This window comes from Fomitopsis serialis (genome assembly GCF_022376445.1).
Source record: "Fomitopsis serialis strain Sig1Antser10 chromosome Unknown B0H18scaffold_333, whole genome shotgun sequence".
Classification (NCBI taxonomy): domain Eukaryota; kingdom Fungi; phylum Basidiomycota; class Agaricomycetes; order Polyporales; family Fomitopsidaceae; genus Fomitopsis; species Fomitopsis serialis.
This window is the reverse complement of record NW_025955293.1, coordinates 13,732-37,843: the sequence shown is the minus strand read 5'-3', so window position 1 is coordinate 37,843 and position 24,112 is coordinate 13,732. Positions and strand designations below refer to the sequence as shown.

Here is a 24,112-nt window from a genome sequence, read left to right as displayed (position 1 = left end):
GTCGCCGACCTCGATATCACTCCAAGCGATGAATTGCTCGCCAATGCTGCTACCGGCGTCGTCATCATCTTGCGCGTCCTTCTTCGGGGCTTTGTGTTCGTCGACTAGGGCACTGGAGCAACAGTTAGATACACATTTATTGACCGTAGCCAGAATATAAACTTACCTGACATTGGTCCAGATCATCTCCTTCAGCAACTGGTATGCCGCCGGTGCGTTGTGCTTGAACTGATCCAAGATCCCCATGACATTGCCCCACCTATGCACGCATCAGGTATAAACACAGCTAGACGGAGATATAACTCACTTAGGAGCGTACAGCTTGTTAGAGAATTGATGAGTCCCTGTGGCTATGTCCACCAACGCCGCCTCAATCTAGGAAACATTGTTCAATTATTTGCGCACGAAGGTGAACACCGCTTACCGCGTTGCAGACGATGGCTATGAGATTGTCGGGAACCTCACTGAAGCGATCGTACGCCGCGACCGACGCAGTGTCCCTGTGTCCGTGGAACCAGTGCTGCACAATGACGTCGGACAGCGCCCTGTGCTGGAACGGTTTCTTGCGGTTCACAACGCTCGCCTGTGGGTCACTTCAAGTGCACACATCAACAGTAGTTAGCTACTGACATACCTTCATGTCGACCTCATGAGGTTCGTCCGACTGCCAGGCGATGTCGATGTCGCCGAAAATGAAGTTTTGCATCGAGTACTTGCCCTGTGTGTTGGACTTGAGGAGGAACGTTGCAGCCGCGACTCTCCGCTGCGTCGAGAGGCTGCCGAGGCCGTAAGCGTTGTCGACGACGGTCTTCGCCTTCTTCTTGACCTCGTTTCGGAGCTGAGACGCGCCCGTCCATACCTGCAAAAAGAGACTAAGATTGTATGGTGTGATTTGAACCGACGTACTTACAACGCTGGCGACCATCTTGCGAAGGTTGTTGTTGCCTTTCGCTCTCAGGGTCTTGAACCCACTGACAAGGTACGCTATCTTCTTACCGTCCTCGGCGCGATGTTTGCGAGCATCCCTCAGGGCTCTCTTGATGACCCTGTGTTTGTCGGGGAGCTGGCTGCTATTCTGCATCTTCTCGGCGGTCCATGCATGATTGAGGGAGAGGCGGAGGCGGAGATACATCTGTGAGCACGTAACGACCGGCCTGAGGGTCTCCGGGATGTCCCTGGCCTGCGCACGGCGACGACCTTCAGACTTTGGCCTGTCCGCGCTGCCGCGGCTGCGTCTGCCTCCCTTGCCTTTGGAACGCTGGGTCTTGCCCTTAGGGGCCTTGACAACCTGCAGAACATGGCGGTTAGAGCGATGGACTTGGGACAGTTGACTTACTATCACGTCATCCCCACTGTCCTCGTCCGTCCCTTCGTCCTCGCTGCTTTCCTCCGACACCTCGTCGCTGTCACTGCTGAGCTCGTCGTCTTCTTCCACCTCGTCCACCTCTGTCCCCATCTCGTTCTCCGACTCGGTGTCAGTGTCCAACCAGTCCCTTCGTCCTCGCTGCTTTCCTCCGACACCTCGTCGCTGTCACTGCTGAGCTCATCGTCTTCTTCCACCTCGTCCACCTCTGTCCCCATCTCGTTCTCCGACTCGGTGTCGGTGTCCAACCAGTCGCTCCGCTGCTTCGGCTTCTTCTTCTTCTCGATCGTTGTACCCTTGCCCTTGTTCTTGTCGACCACGTTCTGCATAATCTACGTCAAAATAAGTATCTACTGAGATCAATGCGCACCTTGACCCTTTTTGGAGGTGAGTCAATTACGACAGCGTCCATGCGCAACACCTTCTTGCCTTTGGCCGGCTGTGTGACAGCAGGTCGACGCTCTTCGCCGTCATTGGACGCACTGTCCCGGTCATCCCTGTTGTTCCGCTGCTTCGCCTTTGAAGCTTTGTTTCCCTTCGCCGAGGACGAGCGATTCTCACCTACGATATGAGTCACAGATTAGCTGACCGTCTAACGGAATACCCACGTACCGAGAGCCCTCGCAAGGCTACGCTCGTCTGGGTCGAGCGTCGGCCGCGTCCCGTCGTCTGGATCATCCTCAACCTCAGGTTTGTCCGTCGATTTCTTGCCATACGCAGGCCTTGGTTTAGGTTTGGCTTGCGATCGAGCTGCATTAGTAGTTGCCAGAGATGTCAGCTAGTATCGGACTCACCGCGCGGAGGCGCAGCGTCCATCTCTGTCTCCTCGGGCTCCACTTGCATTGCCTCCTCCTCCTCCTCGGACCTGATCTCCTTGTTCTTCTTCAGCTTCTTACGCCTCGGTTGCTCATCCTCGTCCTCGTCGTCCTCTCCGCCAGACGCATTCTCAGCGAGCAACATAGCGGTGCTTGTTTTATGAATGTCTATCGTCAGTTCAGCCATTAGTTCTGTTTCGTCCATCCCAACCCATGTGAATTGGGCACTCACTGGCTCGACGTTCGGCGGCCGCCTGCTTCTCGGCCTGCTCCATCTTCGCTTTCAGCCTGTCATACGTCCGCTTCTCGGACGGGGACAGAACGTCGGGCTGAGAGGTCTGGCCATCTCTCTCTGGTGTTTCCAGCCTGCTGCGCTTGGAGCCCGCGGCACCCTTCAATAAGGCTTTCGTGGCGGTTGCCTTCTTAGCAGCCGGCGCTGACTTGGCAGCAGCCCGACCAGTCTTAGCCTTCGTGGTCGGCTGGCCGCCAGACTGGCGTGCGGCATTGCGGAGAGACTGTCGGGTAGCCATTCAGAGGTGCAGTACATTCACTGGGAGCGAGAGCTGAGTGTTGAACGGTGAAAATAGGTATCAGATAACGCACCGTGTGAGCGGACTCTGACGCACCGTGTGAGCGGACTCTGACTCACCGCGGGATGAGGTTCTGGAAGTCTTCCGCTGGTCGTAGCAGTAGTGCGAGCCTGGTCGGAGGATGATGGAAGCCAAGGGCACGAGCATGGGACCGCACTGCGCAGGCATGAGCACATGAGATTCGCGGCTGGTTGAAGTTCTGGAAGCCTTCGGAGACGCGGTGTTGTTAGCGCTGAATAGAAACTACACAGTTGATCTACGTAAGCCTTACGAAACTTGACGTGCAGGCTGCGAGGTCCCAGCTTCAAGAACCTTACTTACCTCAAGATTTAAGAATTCATTTGCCGCAAAACATTCGCTGGAACAGAACGATGAAGTAATCTTGAGGCACCACGAACACAAGCATAATGCAAGCATATTCTTCCGACGATCAACTACACTATTTTCTGCTACTGTACAAGCTATCATCCGCCCACCACCAGCAGTCAATGATGGCCTTACCTATTGTGTTCGCTACGCGTTAAGACACGGCAACCGGACCACTCACCGGCGCACGGGCGCACAATGCTTCCGCGGCAATCCGCACGGAGGCGTGGGCGAGCGAAGGCAAGGCGGAGGCCACAGTGCGTCTGAGTGAGCCAAAGTGAGGGAGCAATCAGACCCGCCGAGTAGGCAACAGGACTATGCACCGGCGCACAATGGTTCCGCGGCAATCCGCACGGAGGCGTGGCAATCCGCACGGACGCGTGGGCGAGCGAAGGCAAGGCGGTGGCCACAGTGTGTCTGAGTGAGCCAAAGTGAGTGAGTGATCAGACCCGCCGATTAGGCACGGTCGCTCATGCTCGTCGAGCAGCAGCTGATCTCCGTCGATCGATCGCAGCGAGAGGGCGCAGGCCTGTTGCCAACTTACCGAATGGCACGCGCAAATAGCTATCTGGGACGGGCTGACGGCGCACGAGGGATGACGATTACGGGCAGTTGAGAGATCGGGATTGCTAGCGCGATCACGAGCAGACAGGACAGATGTTCGTAGCAGCCAAGTGAGTTGTCAAATGGAGAGTGCATTTGGGAAGGCAGTCGGGTCGGCGGGTGGTGTAGCGTGAACGGTCCAGAGGTGGGGAGCAGCCGAGCATCTTCCGCAGACCCCTGTTGAGTTAGATCGCCAGGGAGGCCCACAGAGAAGAGATGATTGACTGCGCCTGGATGCTCTCGTGGCGGTCCGCCGAGACTGGCAGTGTCATGCGAGGCGCGGACAGTCTCGCCAGTGATTCCAGCCAGCGAGTCCAGTGGCGCAAGTCTTGCTGCAACTTGCTGCTGGTACCGGCGGCAGTGCCGGACATGGGCGTAAAGGTTAGGTGAGGTATGCACGGGGGCACGGACCAGCAGGGAAGGCGCTGAGGTGAGGATACGAGGAGAGGCTGAGCTGCAGCTCGCGTTCGCGCTGGGAAGTCTGTCGGTCGGCATATAGCAACTTCGCGGTGCACAATGTACGAGAGCGGGGGCGCATAACGCGAGGGTACGGGTGACGGTAGAGGGTAATGAACCGGAGTGCTTACTCTGTTTGCTACTCCTCGCGCCTCCATCCGACCATGCTTCCTTTCGCACTTGAGCTTTCCTAGCGCAGCCCTCCACATGATTGGCCCGTCTCCGCCGTGGGCGCGTTCGTTGAGTGCGTTCGTTGAGTGCGTCTAGATGTCCCTGTGCACGCGTCAACCGGGTGGTGTTTCCTCTGGCAGCCTCGCCGCGCGTGTTGGCGTGACCGTATCAGCTTTTCCGAGCTTGCCGTGGGAGGGGCAGCGGCGATTTGGCGACGGGGCGCACGGTAATTCCGCTCAACCTGGTAGGCGTCTTGCAGGCTGTCCGCGCGAGAGACGTAGGGACGAGAGTTGAGGACAGCTGAAGAAACGATACAAATTAGAGGATAAATGAGACATAAGAAACGGACACAAGAAGCGAATCAAGTTGCAGATCACGAGACCACGCCTGGCGCCCTTCATTGAAGCGTTGCAGATGAGAGATTCAGAAAGAGCGAGGCACAGCGAAAGATGGTGGTCTTTGCAAGTACTCATTGTTGAATTAGTAGTCCACGTATTAGAATTACTACAAAAATGTGTCTATCTGAAGTGATTGCTGGAAACCCAGCCATTACGATCGTCTGCAGTCCATTTACACATCTCCCGGTCTGATTGTAAAACGATGGATGCATGAGTGCCAGTATAATGCATGTTAAAATGTGTGAAGTCGCAGGAAGGAAAGACGGCAAATTCACCGTGTCGAAGTGGAATGATGAGGCCTGGCTCCACAAGACACAACTCACCGCCGTCAAATTCACCAATTGGCAAGACAAGGCATACACCGTCATCTTTGCTGTCTCTGTGGGCTCGAGTGACAACGTTGAGGTTGACCACTAGTCCGACGAACGGGCTGACCACCGAGACGTTATTACCAGGTAGAATAGCGGCCATAGCTTCAAGCCGTTCGTATTCCCCTGGCAAGAACATTTGAAGCTAAAATCGTATATGTTACCCACACACATTGTGATTCAAGATTGCATTGCTTACCTGGTCATCTATCCAACCGAACACGTCTGCGAAGACACTTTTGAGGGACTGGTAGACTGTCTGGTGGTCTTCCATGTCCCTCGACATGTACAGTAAAAATTGACCATGGTTGGTTTGAGTACAACCCGCTCTGCTCAGCAGAGCGGGAGGGATGTCCGCAGGCGCAGAATGTCCCTGTCGAAGAGTTGTCATGAGCGACCAGCTGCAGATCACTGAGGTACATACCTGTGTACAGTGACGGTTGTACCATGAGAAATGGATCGCTTCAAATGTTCGTTTGCCGGTCGCTGAGTTTGCGTCTGCAGTCTTGAAAGGGTCTGAATTGAAGCTTGCAAGGAGACGGTCGATTAGAGTCCGTTTCATGGTATCCGGCATCGACGTGCAGATGCTGGCAACCAACGAGTGATCCACGCCTCGAATGGTTAGGACATCCCTGCTAGAGACGGTGAGTTATTGCACAACAAACACGAGAATGTTACGCACACTATCGTGTTCGTTGGCACGCGAATGTAAGCCTCAGGATGGGCTCTCTCCCCGCCTGTGTACGCAGTTTGAAGCTTGGGTAAATATTCTGCAGTTAGCCACGTCCAAGGGAATATCTGTGTTGGACACTATACCTGAGCGTCGAAATCTTGTAGACTTACTGGTGCACTCGCTTTGCTAGCGAGTGAACGCGCGTTCTCTGTCCACGCTATGTTCTGCTCCTTGTCACGGGGGGCGGGATACCGTCTGTTTGTGTCGGTTTGAGCGTCATAGGACGTGAGAATGAGTTGGCCGTGTGGCGATGGAACAGGTTCCGGGGCGCAACTACTATGACGAGAGAGCGGAGATGGTAGCGTCTGCGCCGGAGACAGAGACGATAGAGATGATAAGGGAGACAGAGGAGGAAGGGGAGAGTGTGATGGTGGCCCATCCAGTCTGTCATCCACCGGTTGCAGGGTTTGCACTGACGACGTTGCAACGGCAGGTGAATCGACCAGGACGGCTTGATTGCAAGGCTCCCAAGCAGTATGCATCCTTGGAACAAGTTTGAACGAACTGTAAGAGTTGTGAGCATATGAATGTTAACTTACACTGCTCGGATAGCGACTTACTTGAACTTGAGAGTGTCAAAAAACACATCGTTGCGATCCAGGACAAGGGTAGAGGTCGGTCGGCCTGTCTTAGACATTGGGAATAGGTCTTCAAACATCGTCGGGTAGTGCTTTTGTACGAGTGATACAGTTGGGATCACCGTGTCCTTCACCATTCGTCCCGTCCGTGAGTCTGTGTGCTTATTAGTCGACCGCTCTTCTCAGGCTGAAGATGCTTACCATCCGGCCATCGTAGCATGTTGCCTATGTCCTGGGCGGAATGGCCATCAATCGCGCCCAAAGGAACCCTGAGGTTCTGGATGGCGATCATGACTAGTAGATACACTGAGCCTGGCCGATTCATTCTTGTTTAGCACTCATCTAAGACGTTTCTACCGGACTTACCTCCTCCCGCCACGAATGCAAATTTGCTACCCATTGCAATCCAGTCAAGGAATGTTCTCTTCGCGACGGTCTTCTTTTCCTCCAGCTCCGCTTGCCAAATGTCGGTATTGGTGAGGCCGGGTTCAGCCTGTCTCAAGCTTGCAAAAGGACATTGGTAAGCTCATCAACAAAGAAACAGAAGGGCATAGTACGTACTCGCTACAGCGGCATGCAAGCTGGATGAGTCGCAACATGACTACAAAGTCGGAGGTTGCGTCGTCTTTCAAAGCCATTGCGCATCGTTTGGTGAGGTTGGTCAAAGAATCGTCTGCTCGGGCCGCACAACTTTGCGAACCGATTACTGAGACAGTGCCGACGTGCATGGACTTACAGCAGTCCACAACACCCTGAACCGCCAGGTTGCTTGTGAGCTTCGTGAAGAAATTGTGAACAGTGGCCTTCGAGGACTGTGACGGTGCCGTTAGTTGGTCTGATTCCCATACCAGATTCGCGGCGCCCGCATGAGAGAAGTTGAAACCTCCGCGCCAGCACGGCGAGCGGGACCGTCGGCGTAGGACATCTCGGCGATGAGAGGATCGGGGGACTGGATTGCTTTTGTGGCAAGCATACGGTGGTTGAGTAACTCTATGGCGTGACCGCGTCTGCCTGGTTGGTCCAACCGTGCCGGGGCCCGAGGTATCGTCGGCCTGAGTGGTCACTTTTCAGAGTACTGGCATCAAATACTGGACCGCTAATAAAGAAAAGATTAAGCTCACCGGCCCCATTGTCTGCGGTGTTACCATGCTGCACTTCATTCCATAGCCGTCGAGTTTGCGCGCGAGTCTGGCGTTGAGTCGGCACTGAAGACCGAGAAGACCCAGCGGACGTTCCGCTGCCAGGGTCCACTGTACAATGAGACGTTGATCAGTGACGCTGCATCGAAGTCAATTGTTATAAGTACCTGTCTCAATCGGAGGGTTCTTGGGAACATTCGAAACGCCTTGTAATCGTGCCAGCAAGCCTGCCAAGACTTGGTTGAGATGCGTAGTGTTGCTCAGCAGCTGGATCAAACAATTCTGTTCGTCAATAGTGATCCAACAATTGTCGCTGTTGAAACCGGCCATAATCCAAGTAGATGTGAGCTGAGAAAAAAAGCAGTGAGCTAATACTAGATGCTCGGTGTAGCGATACTGACGAGAGGCGCCCAACACTCGTGAGGGCCGAATGAATGCAGTATTTGATTTGAACATCATTCAGAATGAACCACACAATTATATAGACAGCTCAACACAAACTGAGACGATAGGATGGTACAAGCGACAGAACACGACATATACTACACACAGCGATGGAAAGCGATGGAAGACGGAAAACGATGGGACGATGTCAAAGCGACGTGAGAGAATGAGGGCACAACCGATAGATATGTAGACAACAACCGTCCTTCTCCTGACTCCGCATCTAACGCCTAATCCCTCTTCGCCTCGCTCCTCAGAGTACGACCGGTGGCCAGCGAGTAAATGTTGGTGTCGGCGAGAGGTCTCGGCAGCTCAAACGACCTCGCCGAGCCTCCGCTGCGCACTTTCGGTTCTTCATCGTCCGTTGACTCGTCCACAAAATTTTCAGCCTTCAAGCGGCCTGGTACACGACGCGGGGGAGGGGGCGACAGGTTTCGCGGAGGAGTGTTTATGCGTTGTCTCTTTCGAAAGTTCTTGAGCACGTCGGTGTCCCCGTCCTGCTCATGATGGGCCTTCACGCGCTTGAGGCTGTTGAGGATTTGGAGGCATTCCTCGTTTTCCATGGACTTTGTTCGCGGTTTACGATTGTTGTCGGCGCGATACATGTGGCGGCTCACATCGTCGTGGGCCTTCTGCCGAGCGCCGCCCCAGATGTCTTCTATGAAGAAAGGTATGGGGTTGGGAACGGGAGGCTCAGTGAAGTCGGGGGGGTTCAGGAGGAGTCCTTCCAATTCTTTGATGACGTCATCGGCCAATGTCTTATCAGCCTCGCTGAGCAGCGCGCGTATCCTCTGGCTGTGCGCTGCCTCGCGTATGCTGATGGTGGCCTTTACCCACCGACGGAGCACCTGTTGCAGCGACTGCTCAGCCTCCGATCCCGCTTCGTACTCTTCTTGGATTTGCTGACGGTGTCTATGAGCTAAAAGGCGCGTAAAAAAGGAGGTACCACTCACCACAGCTAAACCCCACACGGTCCAGTCGTGAGAATCGTGATGATGGGTTAGGCCGTACTCGAGTTGCTCTTCATCCTCCGGGAGGAAGACAAACCATTTTGCCCTGAGTCTCGGAACGATTACGCGGTCGCCTCGCTTCCAGCCAGTCGACAAGATGTCGTTGGCACCTCCGGCCCCGCGAATGAAACCGCCGTCGTCCGGCACAGCGTCTGGGCTATTCGGATCGGGATCGATGAAGGGCAGACGTTCGATGTCGATGCCGGTGAAGAGCAGAGGGCTCTGGTCAGCGTCGGGTTCTTTCTTCATGGCAACGAGGAGCTATGAGTTCGATTAGATAATGCTTGATGCGGATGGGATGTAACTCTTAACTCACCTGACTAAGCATGTCGTCCTCGCTTTGCGTGAAGGATGTCTCGTTGACGGACACGTCGCGCGACATGAAAATGTCGCCTTCACGAAGGCGCTTGCGCGTGACGACGCTCACCACGATGTCAGGCGTATGCGCTACGTTGTCGGTGATGAGGCCGCGCTCGAGGTCCATGGTGATCGCTTGGGGTCGTTTGACTTGGATGTTGCCGGAAAGCTGACCGAGCACTGAATCGTTTACGCTTTGGTGCAGGCCCGACGGAGAGTGGACCTTGAGTTTTCCCATCTCGGGGTCGTAGACAAAACTGCAGGCAATTGTCAGTCGTGTCAGTCGGATGAGCCATATATTAATGTAAGCATTGAACTTACGATACACAGCGTAGAAGCAGAGGGTGCGTCTCGATGTAAATCTTCGTGGCCTGCCAATCTTCGGGGCTGATATTCTCGCGCACAACGTAGGTGTCGTAGAGTCGAGGAAAATCTGGTTCGTCCTGGAGGTCGCCAAAGATCTTGTCGGCAAGGGTCCAGTGCTTGATCTGGTCGCTCAGGTCTTGTATCTCGTTGTAGGGCTCGTTACCTTCGTGCTCGGGGCCGATCACCGGGTCGGAGAACGTCAGGCCGCTCGCTGAGGAGGGCGGAGAGGAGAGGGGCGCTGACGGCGGTACGTGAGATCACGGTGATGCGTTCCGATAAGGAGTTCAGTACTTACCTTCCGAGTCTGCTGGCCAAGTATAGAAGTGGGTACCCGTAGGGAGAGGCTTTGTCTGTAAGCTGGGGGAGAGATTGTAGTCAGTGACGTGGTCGTCGTCTGAACCGGATGCAACACCGGGAGAGGCGATGTGGGGACCGCTACCCTGAACGTAGCGTAAAGAGGACATTGGTGAATCGTGAGTATGAGGGGACTGACAGGAAGAAGGCGTGTTATGTGACACACGGGATTCGGGATGGGACACCGACAATATTCCCATGGGCGCCACTAGAATCTAGCCACCAAGGCCGGCAGCCCAGTCCCTCATAGAATGCCGGCTTCGTATTGAACACGAGCTCGAGGAAGTCGGCAAGAAGCCTCGCAATTAGACCGTGTATCGTCCAATGACGATACGTCCACGCGTGCGTTCCGTATACCGCTGCCTCCTTGTTGGCTCTGCCAAGGACGGCGATTTGTCCGGCTTATCACCTCAGTTGCGCCAGTGCTGCTCGTGTGCAACTGACAGCTGCGCGCACCCCCCATCTCGGCAAAGGTGGAAGCCCAATCTATGCTCGCACATAACAGTCCTTACAACGCACGCACTGCTCACAGAGTATGCGGCCGGTGCGCGTATTTTCCTTATTGGGGATGATTGCGGCGTCGCCGCAATCATCCCAATAAGGAAGGCCCTTCAAGTCAATAGTGGATCGAATGCACGTACCGGTGAAAGTAAGAGCACTATTGCACACCGTATGTTCTGTGAATCACGATGTTATCTGTGTGCTCACCTGCAACCTCAGTGTAGAGGATCCAGCACAGTCGTGCTCGCGTTAGGCACGCAGCAGAGGCTGAAAACCTTTCCAGCGCGGTATCAGTTGATGAGTATGCGCACGGTATGCGCACGGTGAGTTTAACAGATCAGACACGCACCAGGACAGAACGGTCTGCGGAGGTGATTCACACTTACAGAGAAACAGCAGGCGGAGGGTCAAGAACATTGTGCTTGGAGGCAAGCATGCCTGACCCTGAGCGACGTAAGACGCTCGCCCTGGCGTTAAAACGCCGCAGTTCTGCCTGCATATTACGGCACCCTTCTGAACCCAAAAAAACTCACCTTAGAACGCACTCTCAACAGCAAAACGAAGCAGGTCAGTGCGAACACAGGTGAGTGGAGGTACAACCTGATATTGTGCAGTTCTCGGATTTACCACGGTCAGTAGGCCATGGGCAAGAGATCGCGATGCTTGGAGGACCTGTTCGCGCAAACCTGCGAGGCGTGCTACGGTTACTTCGACACTACGCAAGGCCTAATGGCTCACCAGTCGACCAGCCGCCAGTGCGCATGGTACAAGAAGGGGAAACTACGTGAAATCTTCGTTGATTCGGAGGACTCTGGAAGTGAGGATGAGGAGGGCGTTGGCCGTAGGGCAAAGCGCGGTGCAACGGTGAAGCCGAAGGCGGGTGCTAATCGGAGGCGAGTACATATTAAAAATTACCTTCCAGAACTGTCACTGACCTTCTGAAAGACGTCCTCGATCGCCTGCTCCGGAAGCTAGCACATCAAGTGGGGTTGTTCAGGACGGCGGGAAACCGGATGGTGACGGTGAAGGTGAAGGTCTGGATGAACGCGATAACGATCTCACTGGACCGTCATTCGTTCAATCAGACGCAGCGTTTGAGCCGGAAGAACGGAGCGAAGATGAGGACGAGGACGAGGATGAAGCGCAAGACCTCATATTCGTCCCTACAGCCGGCCCGAGTCGCGCAGCACCCACTGGGGAGTCCTCTTCCGCACCCGCGCGACGCACGGCCATCGCACTGGACGATGACGATGACGCAAGAGTGGAAGTAGTAGATGAGAAAGCCGGAAAGGTCATAGGCGATGGACAGACCGTTCAAGAGGCGTGGCGCCACCATCTTGCAAAGAGGAAAAAGAAGGACTCGGAGAGGCAAGGAGACACAGGTGAGTACTGATTGCAGAGCTGCTAATCAAACATTGACACGCTTGCTTACCGTAGATGAAAACGAGTCTCCTAGATTGCTGTGGGAGCCGTTCGAATCCGAAACGGACTGGGAGATAGTGTCCTGGTGCGTCAAAGAGGGTATTAGTCAGGGTGCTGTAGACCGTTTCCTTAAAATACCTTCGGTGCGTTTGTTGCGATCTGTGCGAACTCCAGAGTCTGACTGAGTACCCAGGTGAAGGAGAAACTCGGGTTGTCTTACCATAACACGAGAGCTCTCCTTCAAAGGTTGACTCCTACCGGAGCGAGCGCGGTGGAAGGAACGATGGTTATCGTTCAAGGATCGGCCAGGCGAACGGCACCTCTTGCAGTTCCGCGACATAATCGAAGCCATCAAGGCTCTACTTGGAAATCCCGCTCACGCGACCATATCGTTACCGGCCGAGCTGGATGTTCTCTGACACGTCGAAGAAGAACCGTATTTATTCAGAGATGTGGACGGGGAAGTGGTGGCACGCGGTACAGGTGAGTCGCATTTTGATTAGTCAAAGACGATGACAAACATTACCTTGAATACAGAGTCTCCTCCCGACTGGCGCAGCGTTGGCCCGGTCATCATCTCGACGGATAAAACTCAACTCACGCAGTTCTCAGGCAATAAATCGGCTACCCTGTCTATCTGACTCTCGGCAACATCCGAAGGCCCTGCGACGTAAGCCCTCGGAACACGCTGTGTACTGATCGGTTACTTGTCCGTAGACAAAGTGGACTCAACTGGGCTCACCGAGCGCAAGCACCGCGCTCTGGTGCAGCAGCTCTTCCACTCGTCTGTCAAGATGTACTCAAGCCTTGATCGAGGCGGGGAAGAAAGGAATCGACGTTACAGGGGTGACGGAAAGGTTCGCCGCGTACACCCAGTTCTGCGTCGTACGTCGCAGACTACCCCGAACAGTGCTTGGTCACTTGCACCAAGTACGGACGTGTAGCGTGTGCCAGTGCCCGGAGTCGGGTCTTGGGGAAGACTCACCGCGAACTCCACGTAGACAGCTGTGGACGCTGGATGTGTTACGCAAGGCGCAGGCGAAAGGGACGAAGGGCTCGACGCCGTTCTTCAATGCGTGCAAGGAGTTAACGTCTCTGGCTACGTCGTCGAGCCCTTCTGGAAAGACCTACCGTTCACCGACATACACATGTGCATCACGCCCGACGTCCTCCACCAGCTCTACCAGGAGTCTTCAAGCATGTCGTCGAATGGTGCGGCGAGGTCATGGACGAGAAGGAACTCGACGCACGCATTCGATGTCTTCCGCCCGCGTACGGAACCCGGCACTTCAAGAACGGAATTTCCGCACTTTCACAGGTGTCCGGGAGCGAGCGCAAAGACATGGCTCGTATCCTTTTGGGGTGTCTTGTAGGTCGTGTCCCTAGCGCCATCATCCACACCTTCCGCGCGCTCCTCGATTTCATTTATCTCGCGCAGTATCCAACTCACGACGAGACGACCCTGTCGTACATGGACAACGCATTGAAGACTTACCACAAGCACAAATCGATCTTGAAGACCCTCGGCATCCGTGAGCACCTCGACATCCCCAAATTCCATTCACTCCATCACTACATCGACTCTATTCGAACCTCGGGACGACGGACAACTACAATACCGAAATGTTCGAACGGCTGCACATCGACTGTGCGAAGAAGGCGTGGCGAGCTTCCAATCATCGCGACGCACGCCCTCAGATGGTCAAGTGGTTGGACCGCCAGGAGAAGATATCGATGTTCGAAACGCTTCGCCAGAGGCTTCGAGAGGACTCTGGCAACACCGACGACTCTGGTGTCGCTCCAGAAGCCCACTCGCACCGACCCAGAACCGGTCTCATGATGCCCAAGCATCCATCTGTCGTCCAGCAACCCATTCAGTCGATCGCCGACAGACACCACGCTCGCGGTTCACCAAAGCCCTGAATCAATATATATATTCGCTCAAACTCGGCCGTCGACTTACGCCTAAGGAACTGGACATGGCAAGTTCATACCTACCATTCACCCGTCTCGACGTATTCCACAACTTCAAATTCACAACAATTCCACTCACCGACACTCAGCCAGAACGCGACGCTGTCAAGGCCAAACCGGCTTGCGGAACAGACGCAGCAAGGTTCGACACCGTAGTGGTTTTACAAGGCGACGAGGCGGAGGCAACGGGGCTCCAAGGTGAGTTCAGAATACGTATTCATGCTTACATTTCATACTTACACACTACTGACTGGGACTAGGTACGAGAATTGGGAGGGTGAAGGTGATCTTCCGCTTACCTCAGAAGATACGCCAGCATGGGATGATGGCGGAGATGCAGGCACCGGAGGAATGGGCTCACGAAGGTCCGTTGGCTTACGTCGAATGGTTCGCTAAGCTCCCGGCCTCAGCGGACCCCGTACACATGATGTACGATGTCCAGAAGATGCCGCTGAGAGCAGACGGGACTTCAGCGGGGGAGATCGTGCCTTTGAGAACGATCCGTCAGTCTTGTCAATTGATTCCGAAGTTTCCAAAGCCTACATCCATCGACTTACCTGCACAAGTACCACAAGACTGGAGCTCGGATACGGTACTTGACAAGGCCAGTAAGTTTCTATTGAACAACTGGAGTAGTAAATACTCGTATCAGACAATATGGTAGCCTTACGATAATGATTGCGTTGTACACTACAAGATCATTAAGTACTACAACCGTCAAACACTTGGACTACTCTGGTACTCATGCATCGGAATACCGAGCTATATTGAACTCCCGTCCGTTCGTCCGCCCGGTCATTTATCCGCCCGGTCATCCGTCCGTCCACTTCTCCCTCCGCCTGATCATGTGTCCACTCGCCCCGCGCGTCCACCTGCGCATCAACTTGCTCTGCGCGAGGTTCGTGACTCGCCTCTTCCCAGCGGGCCTTCTGTCGCCCATGCGTCAGCTGTACGCACGCCCGCTTGCTTGACCCCTTCCGAGGCTTCTGCGTCGCCATACCCCGAGCGTGCTGACTTATATCCCCTCCAGTCTCCCTCCGCCGCCACCATTTGTCGCCCACCGCCACCGCGCCTCTCTGTGGCTCCGTCTCGACGCTCTGTTACTATCCCATCATGGCTGCTGTCTCAGGTCCCTCTGCCGCCCGCCACCCCTCGCCTTTCCGGAGAGCGAGCAAGATTACCTCAAGACCGCCGCCAGCGCCGTCTAGTGGAACCAGCGGGCATAGCGCGCACCATGGCATTGTGAGTAACCCTTCTGACGTAGCAACCTAACCGAACACTAACAGTACTCCTCCAGCCTGACCCGTACTACGGCCACGAAGAGACCGCCAAGCTCTGCGCGAGGTTCGTGACGCATTTGTTTGCGTGCCCCGACCTCCTCCGTTATCCACCGCCAATCCGCCAGCACCGTCGCGCCCCTCGCATTGTTTATCGCCTACGCCCACCATAGAATGCGACTGCACACCTCGGTGACATTCGCCGCCCTCTACCTCCTACAACGCCTAAAAGCGCGGTTCCCCGCCGCCCGCGGCTCGTCGGGCCACCGTCTCTTCATCTCGGCCTTCATGATCGCGTCCAAGGTTATCTGCGACGAGACCTATTCCAACAAATCGTGGACCGTCGACGGCCAGGGTATGTTTGCCCTCCGCAAAATCAACCAAATGGAGCGCGAGATGTGTTCGTACCTCGGGTGGCAACTCAACATTGAGCCAGCAGCGTTGAAGGAGTTCGAGGCGAAGGTGCGGAGGGACTTCAAGGGCCAAGGGCCATACCCCACGTACGTGCTCCCCTCGCCTGCGCTGACACCAGTACTGTCGACACGCCATACGGCACCACGTCGGCCATCACCCCGAGCTTCGCAGTGCGTCCGTCGACGTCACCACCGAAGCCCACCCCCATGCCTGTCGACGCCAGCACGGCGTACCCAAGTCCGCCCACGAGCCCCGACACACTCGACACGCCCGAGCAGTCGTACTTGACCTCGACGAGTCCGGCATCGTCCGCATCGCCGTCGACGCCACCGGGTTTCGTCGACGCGAACATCCGCATCGCCTCGCACAGCACCCACGGGACACCCCACGCCATCGAGCAGGAGTCCGTCGCCGCCGTTGTGCCGCCGCCGATGCAGAAGCAAACGGGCCGGTCGCTGTCGAGGTCGAACACCTTCGACTCGTTTCCCGCCAAGGGCTCGCCCTCAATATCCGACGCCATCTCGACCGACCGCGCCTCGACGACGAAGAAGGCGAAGGGCCAGGACTGGTACGCCCACGCGACGCCGTGCGTGTGGTAGCCTGTCCTGCGACGACAGCCGCCTCTCGCTGTGTTTCTCGCCCACACCCTCCATAGAATGCGACTGCACACCTCGGTGACGTTCGCAGCCCTCTACCTCCTCCAACGCCTAACAGCGCAGCTTCCCGCCGTGGATCGTCGGCGATCGTCGGGCGCGTTCCAGTCATCTTTGACGATACCTACTCGAACAAGTCATGATCATGAAGCATCGACGGCCAGGGACCGGCAGCGCTGAAGGAATGCGAGGCGAAGGTGCGGAGGGACTTCAAGGGCCAAGGGCCATACCCCACGTACGTGCTCCCCTCACCTGCGCCGACACCAGTACCGTCGACGACGCCATACGGCGTATGGCCACGTCGACCACCACCCCGAGCTTCGCCGCGCGTCCTTCGACGTCGCCACCGAAGCTCACCCCCATGCCTGTCGACGCCAGCACGGCGTACCCAAGTCCGCCCACGAGCCCGACACGCCGACACGCCCGACAGTCGTACTCGACTCGACGAGCCGCATCGTCCGCATCGCCGTCGACGCCACCGGGTTTCGTCGACGCGAACATCCGCATCGCCTCGCACAGCACCCACGGGACGCCCCACGCCATCGAGCAAGAGTCCGTCGCCGCCGTCGTGCCGCCGCCGATGCAGAAGCAAACGGGCCGGTCGCTGTCGAGGTCGAACACGTTCGACTCTTTTCCTGAGAAGGGCTCGCCTTCAATACCCGACGCCATATCGACCGACCGCGCCTCGGCGACGAAGAAGGCAAAGGGCCAGGACTGGTACGCCCACGCGACGCCGTGCGTGTGGTAGGCCCGTCGCGCGCCATGATATCTCTATTTCCCATGCTTGCTTTCCTCCAACCGGCCGCCGCGTCGTTGCTCGCGCGGGCGGCCGTCGTCGCTCATTATATCGGACACCGTGCTCTCGCATAGGACCTCTTGCATCCGGTTCGTGGTGCGTTTCTCTTCTTCGTCGCTCTCGCATTGCCCCGCCCGCTCTCATGCCTCTGCTGCCGCGAACTCTTCATTTGTGCATTGTCTCCAACCTTGTTACGCATGTTCGTCTCCTATTACCTGTCCACGATATTTGCATGCACTGTATCAATACCATACAAAGTACCTTATCTATAGTTGTACATGGCAGCTTAGGGCTCTCCACTATAGGGTCTTGCGTCTTCCGTTATATAGGTGAACATAGGCTGGCCGTAGTGTTAACGCGCTCACGAAAATATAATGAAGCTAAAACACTGCAATTCCTTTCACTTGTGTGATCTTTTGAGTGCGCTACTTATTGGAATACATTGAACTGCACTATCGAGCAGGCGAGCGAGCGAACGTCGACGCCAGTGGACTTTGTCGTCTACTCCCATCTTGCCGCCCACGTCCGAACATCTCTGCGTTCTCCTCCCAAGTCTTTTCCTCCACCTCTCTCTGATCAACAGCTCGGTCGCTGACTGCAAAACCGGGCTAATCCAACTACAGTCATCGCCGTTCCACCCGCACCGACCGATCGCTCTCTCCGACGTCCCTAGTCAAGCAAATCTCTTCCTTCTGACGGGTATATGCGTGCTCTCGCGCCACCGCTCGCAGTGCCGTCCGGAAGCTCACGATCGGGGAGGTAAACGTTCACCAACGAGGCCTTTCCGCTCCGGGTCGCGCCCGCGACCCCTGGACCGCGCGCAGGAGAATCATCGGGCTGCGGCCTTGGCGATACGCACGCCGACCTGGCCGACGGTCAGCGGGTGGTGTGGGCGCTGGGCCGCCAGGTACGACTACGTTGTCGTCGGGATCCTGACTGACTCAGACTGTCTGTCTAGGGCGACTCTACACCGCGTACTCGGGGTACTCGCCCGGGTCTCAGCGAGCTGGAGAGGCGGAAGCAGTTCTCGTATGCCCAGGTACCGCGGAGTCAAACCGTGCGTCGTGGCTCGAAAGCTGATCGAATTTTCTTCGAGGCGTCGGGCTAATCACGACACTTAGGGGCTTCCTCCGCTCGGACTCGCTCTACGGCACTACGTTTACAGTGCGTCCATGACCAGGTCAGTCGTGCGGTCGCTGGGCAAGACCCGGGCGTCGGGACATTGCACTTCTGTGGCCGGCTGGCGTCATGAAGTGAGGGCAATAGTGACACGGGTGTTCTCTGAGTGGCCGTCCCGGTGCGTGGTCCTCCCGGTGCATCCATGAATACCGTTTTCGACGGCGTTGGACCGCAGACCCTCTCATCGGGCTCAGGCTGGCGATGCGGAAGCAGTTCTCGTATGCCCAGGTACCGCGGAGCTAAACCGTGCGTAGTGAATTGAAGCTGATTGAATTCCTTCGGATGGGACCCAAGCGTCAGGACATGTAGGTGGTCGTCTGCCATGAAGTGAGACAAAGTCTCTCGTCCGGGACTGCAATAGACATCCGCGTGCACGGCATCCGCTCCCCAGCGCACTCTCGGCCGCGAGCTCATCGAGCATACCACCCGCCCCACTGCCCGTCAACTCTCGCCGCGAATTCATGCTCCTCGTCCTCCGTACGTCCTTCGGAACAACGTCGATTGCGGGCGGCGACCAGTTGATAACGCGGTAGACGAATTAGGTCAGCAACGCATTTTTTATCATCAAAATAGACCTCACCTCACGTATCCATGAACGCATATTCGCACCAGACGGGAATGCTCCGCGACTCGACAGCGCCGGACGGCAATCTGTCCGGTCTTCGCTGGTCATGCCCCCGTCTAGCCGCACGGCAGCTCGTCTTAGCACGCGTACGCGGTTGTTGATGGCCCGTTCTGTCGCTGGACGACTAGGTGGTTAGCAAATGGCGCTGGGCAAGCCGGTAGATAGAATGACAACTCCCTAGTACTCAGAGTATACAGTAGATACAACTGTGAAGCTACTTACTACAGTTCAATGAATCCAATTGTGTCATTGTGCATTGTCACTTGGGATACTGACAACTGCTTGAATTGAAGTTCAACGGAAAGATAAGTGTCTTGGGAAGTATTCTTGGAGTAGCAACAAGCTGTAATGTGCTTTCAAACGGACATTACATGTGTTACTATACATTAGTACAAGAACGGTACTCTTTTACATGTATCACAAGCTAACATTCCACCTGACCAAGTTATTTAGGTACTGTATGACTTAAGAACTACTCCACGTGGCTTGTCAAGTATTTATATATCTTGCCAAGCCAAGTAGGTTTTTCCTGATGTCCTCGGTGAGCATGCTTTGCATTCATTATTCTAGATTCAAGAACGTTGCCTGACCAGTCTTTAGAATATCTACTACTGGTACAACTGCATGGAACAGGGTTGGGGCTATCTATGTAGATCAGTGTTATGTCATCTGTCGCCCTGTCGCGCTCCGTCGTGCTTTGTATAATTTTTCGTCAAAGTGTAACAACTTCTCACCTGTTTAATGATAACGCGGTTTCAATTCCGATTGATTTGTATTGATTGTAAGAAGTACCACAAGACTCAAATGCTTTTGAAAGCCATGGGTACCCTGATATGTACCTACAAGATCCATGTGTCCTGGCTAGCAAGCAGTGTCATATATGACATGCAAGGTCAGCAAGGCTTAGAATGTCTGCCTGCATCAACATACTGAAAGCACAAAGTCAATCTTATATTTAAGTACTGGCTGTCCTGTCCAAGCACATAAAGCAGAGACTTGTCTTGCCAAGAGTCGTGCTGTCTGCAAGCCATGACGGTCCTAATACACTTGTCAAGACAAGTGAGTTTTTCCTGATGGTTGGCTCTGGGACCTAAGACTTCGTGCTTGTGAGCAATCAAATTAATCGAACGAGCAATAGTTTGTGGGCTTACTTACACTCGTACACCGCGATCTTCCGGCCTTTGCTCCCAATCGTACGTGTTCTCGCCCGCATTGGGGACGCCTGAACGGCACTGTCGAAGCAGGTTGCGGATGTATAGATAGTTCGGGCGTTCATCGAACTTCAGCCTCATGACGTACTCGACGAACACGCAAAATGGAGTAGGGAGCCCCTTGCAAAGCTGCGAAGGCTTGGCTTTGGCTTTGGCTCTTACCAACTGATCATTCCTCTTCGTCTTGGCGGACCCGGGGATGCCTTGCCAAGGCAGCGAGCCGCGAACGAAGAAGAGGAGGATGTACGCCAGCGCGATGAGGTCGTCACGACGCGAGTGCGCGATGCCGTGGTGTATATTGATCGACGAAAAGAGCGGGGTCCCAATAGCCTCGTGTTCATCGTTGTACTTGATGTGCGCACGAGTGACGATGTCGAGGTACGGGACAGCCAAACCCAAGTCGATGAGGTAGAGCAGGCTTGTCTGCCCGCCTACACCGACCAGGAAGTTCGCAGGCTTTAAGTCACGATGCACATAGCCCCTCACGTGAAGGCTTTCGAGCCGGTCGACCTAGACAAATGGATGCAGATTGTCAGTTGAAATCGAATAAGCAAACAGGCGACCTACTGCCTGCAACGCAATCCGCAGTACTGTCCCGAGAGTGAATCGCTTCCCACAAAAGTGGAACAGCATCTCCAATGACGGCCCGAGTAGGTCCATTACGAGGTAATGCACCTCATCGGTCGTACCGAACCCGTGCATCGCGGGAAAGCCTTCTGCGTATTTGAGAGCGTCGTAAACCTCTTCCTCGTTCTCCAATTGGTTGACCCGGAAGTCGCATGGCTCCAGCTTCACCGCAACATCAACATGCTCATAGATGTCGAGTGCTTTGTACACTTGACCTGGATGTCGATGGCGATCAGCACGTAGGCCTGATGCACTAGTTAGTACGCACCGAACGACCCTGCTCCTATCAGTTCCCACAGCAGGTACCGACCCGCAATCTCCATAGGTGCATCGACCTCCGGAATGTCCATGTCGAGCGCCTACCACACTCGATACATATCATTGGCATCGTAATCGCCGCCAGATCAGCGAGTGGTAGCACCTACAAGCAATACAATACAATAACACTATGTACAACAATGTTGACGCTGCTCGCAGTGTCAGCGCCTCACTCATGGAGCAAGAGTTCATGTGGGCTTACAAAACAATGGTAGCGGACGCCAGGACCACTGACAACATGATGAGGGTCGGGGACAAGGCAACACATCAGTCGCCGCTCGCAAATGAACGTGATCATGTGACGTGCTGGACTTCTCGTTATCGTTCTCGACCTCGCCAGGGAGCTCGAAGTCGTCATCCTCAGCATCGTTGGGGCCGAAGATCGCGTCCTCATGGGGTACGAGTAGCGCATTCTTTGGTGTAAAGCCACGCAGCGAGATAGGATTGATGAGAGGGTCGAAATAGAACGCGGGCAGGTCAGGGTCATCAGTGCGAATGTAGACGTTCTTCGGTGTGTGATACAGAGATATGTGGACGGAACGAGGGAGGGAGTTATACAGATGGGGGAAAGCGACCTTGTACTCAGTCCGGATTTGCTGTCGAATGATGACTTTGTTGATGTCGTTGAACTCGTTCCAGTCCTCATTGAAGCTGTCCATGTCTCTATACAGAGGCTCGAATTTCGGGCCGCCGGGAATCGCCATGTTGAGCGCTTTCGCAGTGAAAACCGACTTCTTGTCGAACAGGTAGCTCGAGTTGCCGTCTGTGTGATCCGACAAGAGTGTCCGACCGAGACGGTACAAGTTCGCCATGGCAGGCGCGCCGCGAGGACAAACAGCTGGTGACTCAAGTTCCATGGCCAAAGCCGGTAGCAAAGCCGGACTGGCGAAATTCGTTCGGGAGGACGTGAGCAGCACCGTCTCGTCTTCGAACGGGCAACCATGCTCACCTGACAGTAGCATCCCGGGCACCCAACCCGAGCCAACCACCATCCGCCCACGCACCCGCCCTCTCGCCCACGCCGCTCGCCGGACGGCGATTCGTCGTGCCTTCATCGGTCGAGGATGCCAGCCGGGTCGACCAGCAAACCACGAGAGGTGGTGAGTCCGGGAAGACGGGAGAAACGCACCGGATGCCGGCGTGGATCGAGGGCGGCGACCGTCGAGTCTGGAGCAGACCGGATGGGACACTTCGGACAGCTCCATCGGGAAGATAGAGAGCGGGAGACGAGTGATGAGCTCGGCAGGATGGGGAGTGACCGGGGTGTGGTCGAGGTCAGTACCGGGCGGGAGGAGATCCACGGGTGGAGGGATGCCGTTCGAGGCACATTTCGAGGGTGCCCGGATGCAAGTCGTCCTTGCCCATGTGGACCACGAGAGGACGCGATACACCGAGCTGCGAATGCAGGTGAGCAATACTGCTATGAACTGACTGAACAGGAAACGGGAGATATACTCACCTCCGAGCCTGTTACTTTCTCCCTCCCAAAATGTTGCGGCTGCAATTGCTAGCCGCTCTCGCACCGCGGCGGGTCGCTGAGCACGTCTGCGATTGAGCGTGCGCCGGGCGCGGTTGAGCGTGCGTAGGGCGCGGTTGAGCGTACGTAGGGCGCGGTTGAGCGTGCGCCGGGCACGGTCTGCGTCGTTCGCGGATAGCGGCGACAAAGGGATGCGAGGACGCACACGAGGCAACGGGATCACGTTGCAGACGAGGACGTTTGAGGTAGCAGCGGAGGCGATGATCTCAAAGCAGGAGGTGGTTATGGTGGATGCAGAGATCGCGTCCCAGGTCGAGTTATGCACCGGAATCTGCGCGCCGCCCAGCGACCCTCCTGGGCTCGTCCTTCCTAAATTTTTGTTCGTATCTTGGAGCTGCTTTTGAGTTACGCATCATGTTGAAGAGACAAGGCAATACAGCGGGGATGATGCTGAGGGTGGTGGTGGATGTGAGAGTAGGAAGAGGGCGGCAAAGTCACCGCCGCCACTGTGAGGAAATGGACTAGTAGTGCCAGCCGATGAGAGTCACTGTTAGTCGTTGGGCAGATAGCAATGCATACGAGCACATTTCATTCCACATTACTAGTACATCAGGTCATTGTGATATTCATGATACGAGACAGCACGGTACGAGGCGGCGTGATACAAGTACATCGAGGAGACTCGGACGAGGCCAGACAACTACAAGGCAACACAGCAGCAGCACGATGGTAACACAAAGACATTAGATGAAGTCGAGGAGGTCTTCGAAAGTGAGCTCCTCGTCCTCATTATAGGCCATTTCAGCGCGAGCCTGCCTCACCAGCATTTCCTGTATAAACTCGAAACCCTGGAGGTGATCAGTAAACGACAAGCGGCTTTGCCGGATGAGGTACTTCAGCACTTGCAATGCTTCCATAAGATCTGGGCTGAGGCGGCTGCGCCGGGCTGTGTCCGTCTGCCCTGCAGAAGAGAATACTCGCTCGCAGGGAACCGATGTTGCCTGCGTCGGAAGATAGTCCAACGCGATAGCAAAGATTGTAGGCCACTGCGTCTGTGCCGCAGGCAGCTGAGAGGGCACAATGAGTACAAAGTATCATAGCCAGGCAATCATTCACTTACACTCCAGTACGCGAGGACGTCGGATAGCTCATTCCCCATCCCTCTTTCGAGCCAAGAGTGGTATTCGGTCTCGACAGTCGCGTCAAGGGCGCTTTGAGCAGGGGCCGCTGGCTCGTCGTCGCCCAGGTTACCAACGAAAATTTGATCAGCTGCCTCGTACATGCTGCGCAACGCCTGAGGCCTTTGCGGCTGCGAAGGTCCTGCTCGACGTGCAGGCGGTCGCCGAGCCGCGTAAACCCGCATCTGCACCGCAAATGTCGCATTAGTAGCCACACTACATAGAATAGTGGTCTACTTACTTTACTCTTGACGATGTCGATGGCACGCTGGTAGTAGCGCTGCTCCCAGTGGTCGTGCATGTGATCCATCTTGTATTTCGGATGTACGACTAGAAAGTGGATTAGCAG

At 55.4% G+C, this 24,112-nt stretch overlaps 5 protein-coding genes across 5 annotated transcripts; all 5 read right to left on the bottom strand.

Moving 5' to 3' along the window:
• Nucleotides 1-4,882: 4,882 nt before the first annotated feature.
• B0H18DRAFT_892829 (uncharacterized protein) lies at nucleotides 4,883-5,692 on the bottom strand (the record flags this gene model as incomplete). The annotated part of the gene is made up of 3 exons (XM_048041357.1): nucleotides 4,883-5,275; nucleotides 5,330-5,503; nucleotides 5,555-5,692. 3 exons carry the CDS (start codon nucleotides 5,690-5,692, stop codon nucleotides 4,883-4,885), a joined length of 705 nt encoding a protein of 234 aa, XP_047884965.1.
• A 2,562-nt stretch (nucleotides 5,693-8,254) lies between these two features.
• B0H18DRAFT_1128693 (uncharacterized protein) lies at nucleotides 8,255-10,221 on the bottom strand (the record flags this gene model as incomplete). Its single annotated transcript, XM_048035351.1, has 5 exons — nucleotides 8,255-8,926; nucleotides 8,978-9,295; nucleotides 9,351-9,648; nucleotides 9,713-9,995; nucleotides 10,053-10,221. 5 exons carry the CDS (start codon nucleotides 10,219-10,221, stop codon nucleotides 8,255-8,257), a joined length of 1,740 nt encoding a protein of 579 aa, XP_047884964.1.
• An 8,031-nt stretch (nucleotides 10,222-18,252) lies between these two features.
• On the bottom strand, nucleotides 18,253-19,202 carry B0H18DRAFT_962212 (uncharacterized protein; the record flags this gene model as incomplete). Its single annotated transcript, XM_048043092.1, has 4 exons — nucleotides 18,253-18,644; nucleotides 18,724-18,811; nucleotides 18,908-19,068; nucleotides 19,175-19,202. The coding sequence occupies 4 exons, from the start codon at nucleotides 19,200-19,202 to the stop codon at nucleotides 18,253-18,255; spliced, it is 669 nt and encodes a 222-aa protein (XP_047884963.1).
• Nucleotides 19,203-20,103: 901 nt separating this feature from the next.
• Nucleotides 20,104-21,113, bottom strand: B0H18DRAFT_892831 (casein kinase I isoform alpha-like protein; the record flags this gene model as incomplete). The annotated part of the gene is made up of 3 exons (XM_048041358.1): nucleotides 20,104-20,673; nucleotides 20,731-21,005; nucleotides 21,059-21,113. The coding sequence occupies 3 exons, from the start codon at nucleotides 21,111-21,113 to the stop codon at nucleotides 20,104-20,106; spliced, it is 900 nt and encodes a 299-aa protein (XP_047884962.1).
• Nucleotides 21,114-21,434: 321 nt separating this feature from the next.
• Nucleotides 21,435-21,926, bottom strand: B0H18DRAFT_824796 (uncharacterized protein; the record flags this gene model as incomplete). Its single annotated transcript, XM_048039338.1, has 1 exon — nucleotides 21,435-21,926. A coding segment is annotated over one exon (492 nt), but the record flags the coding sequence as incomplete, so codon positions are not given.
• Nucleotides 21,927-24,112: the final 2,186 nt, after the last annotated feature.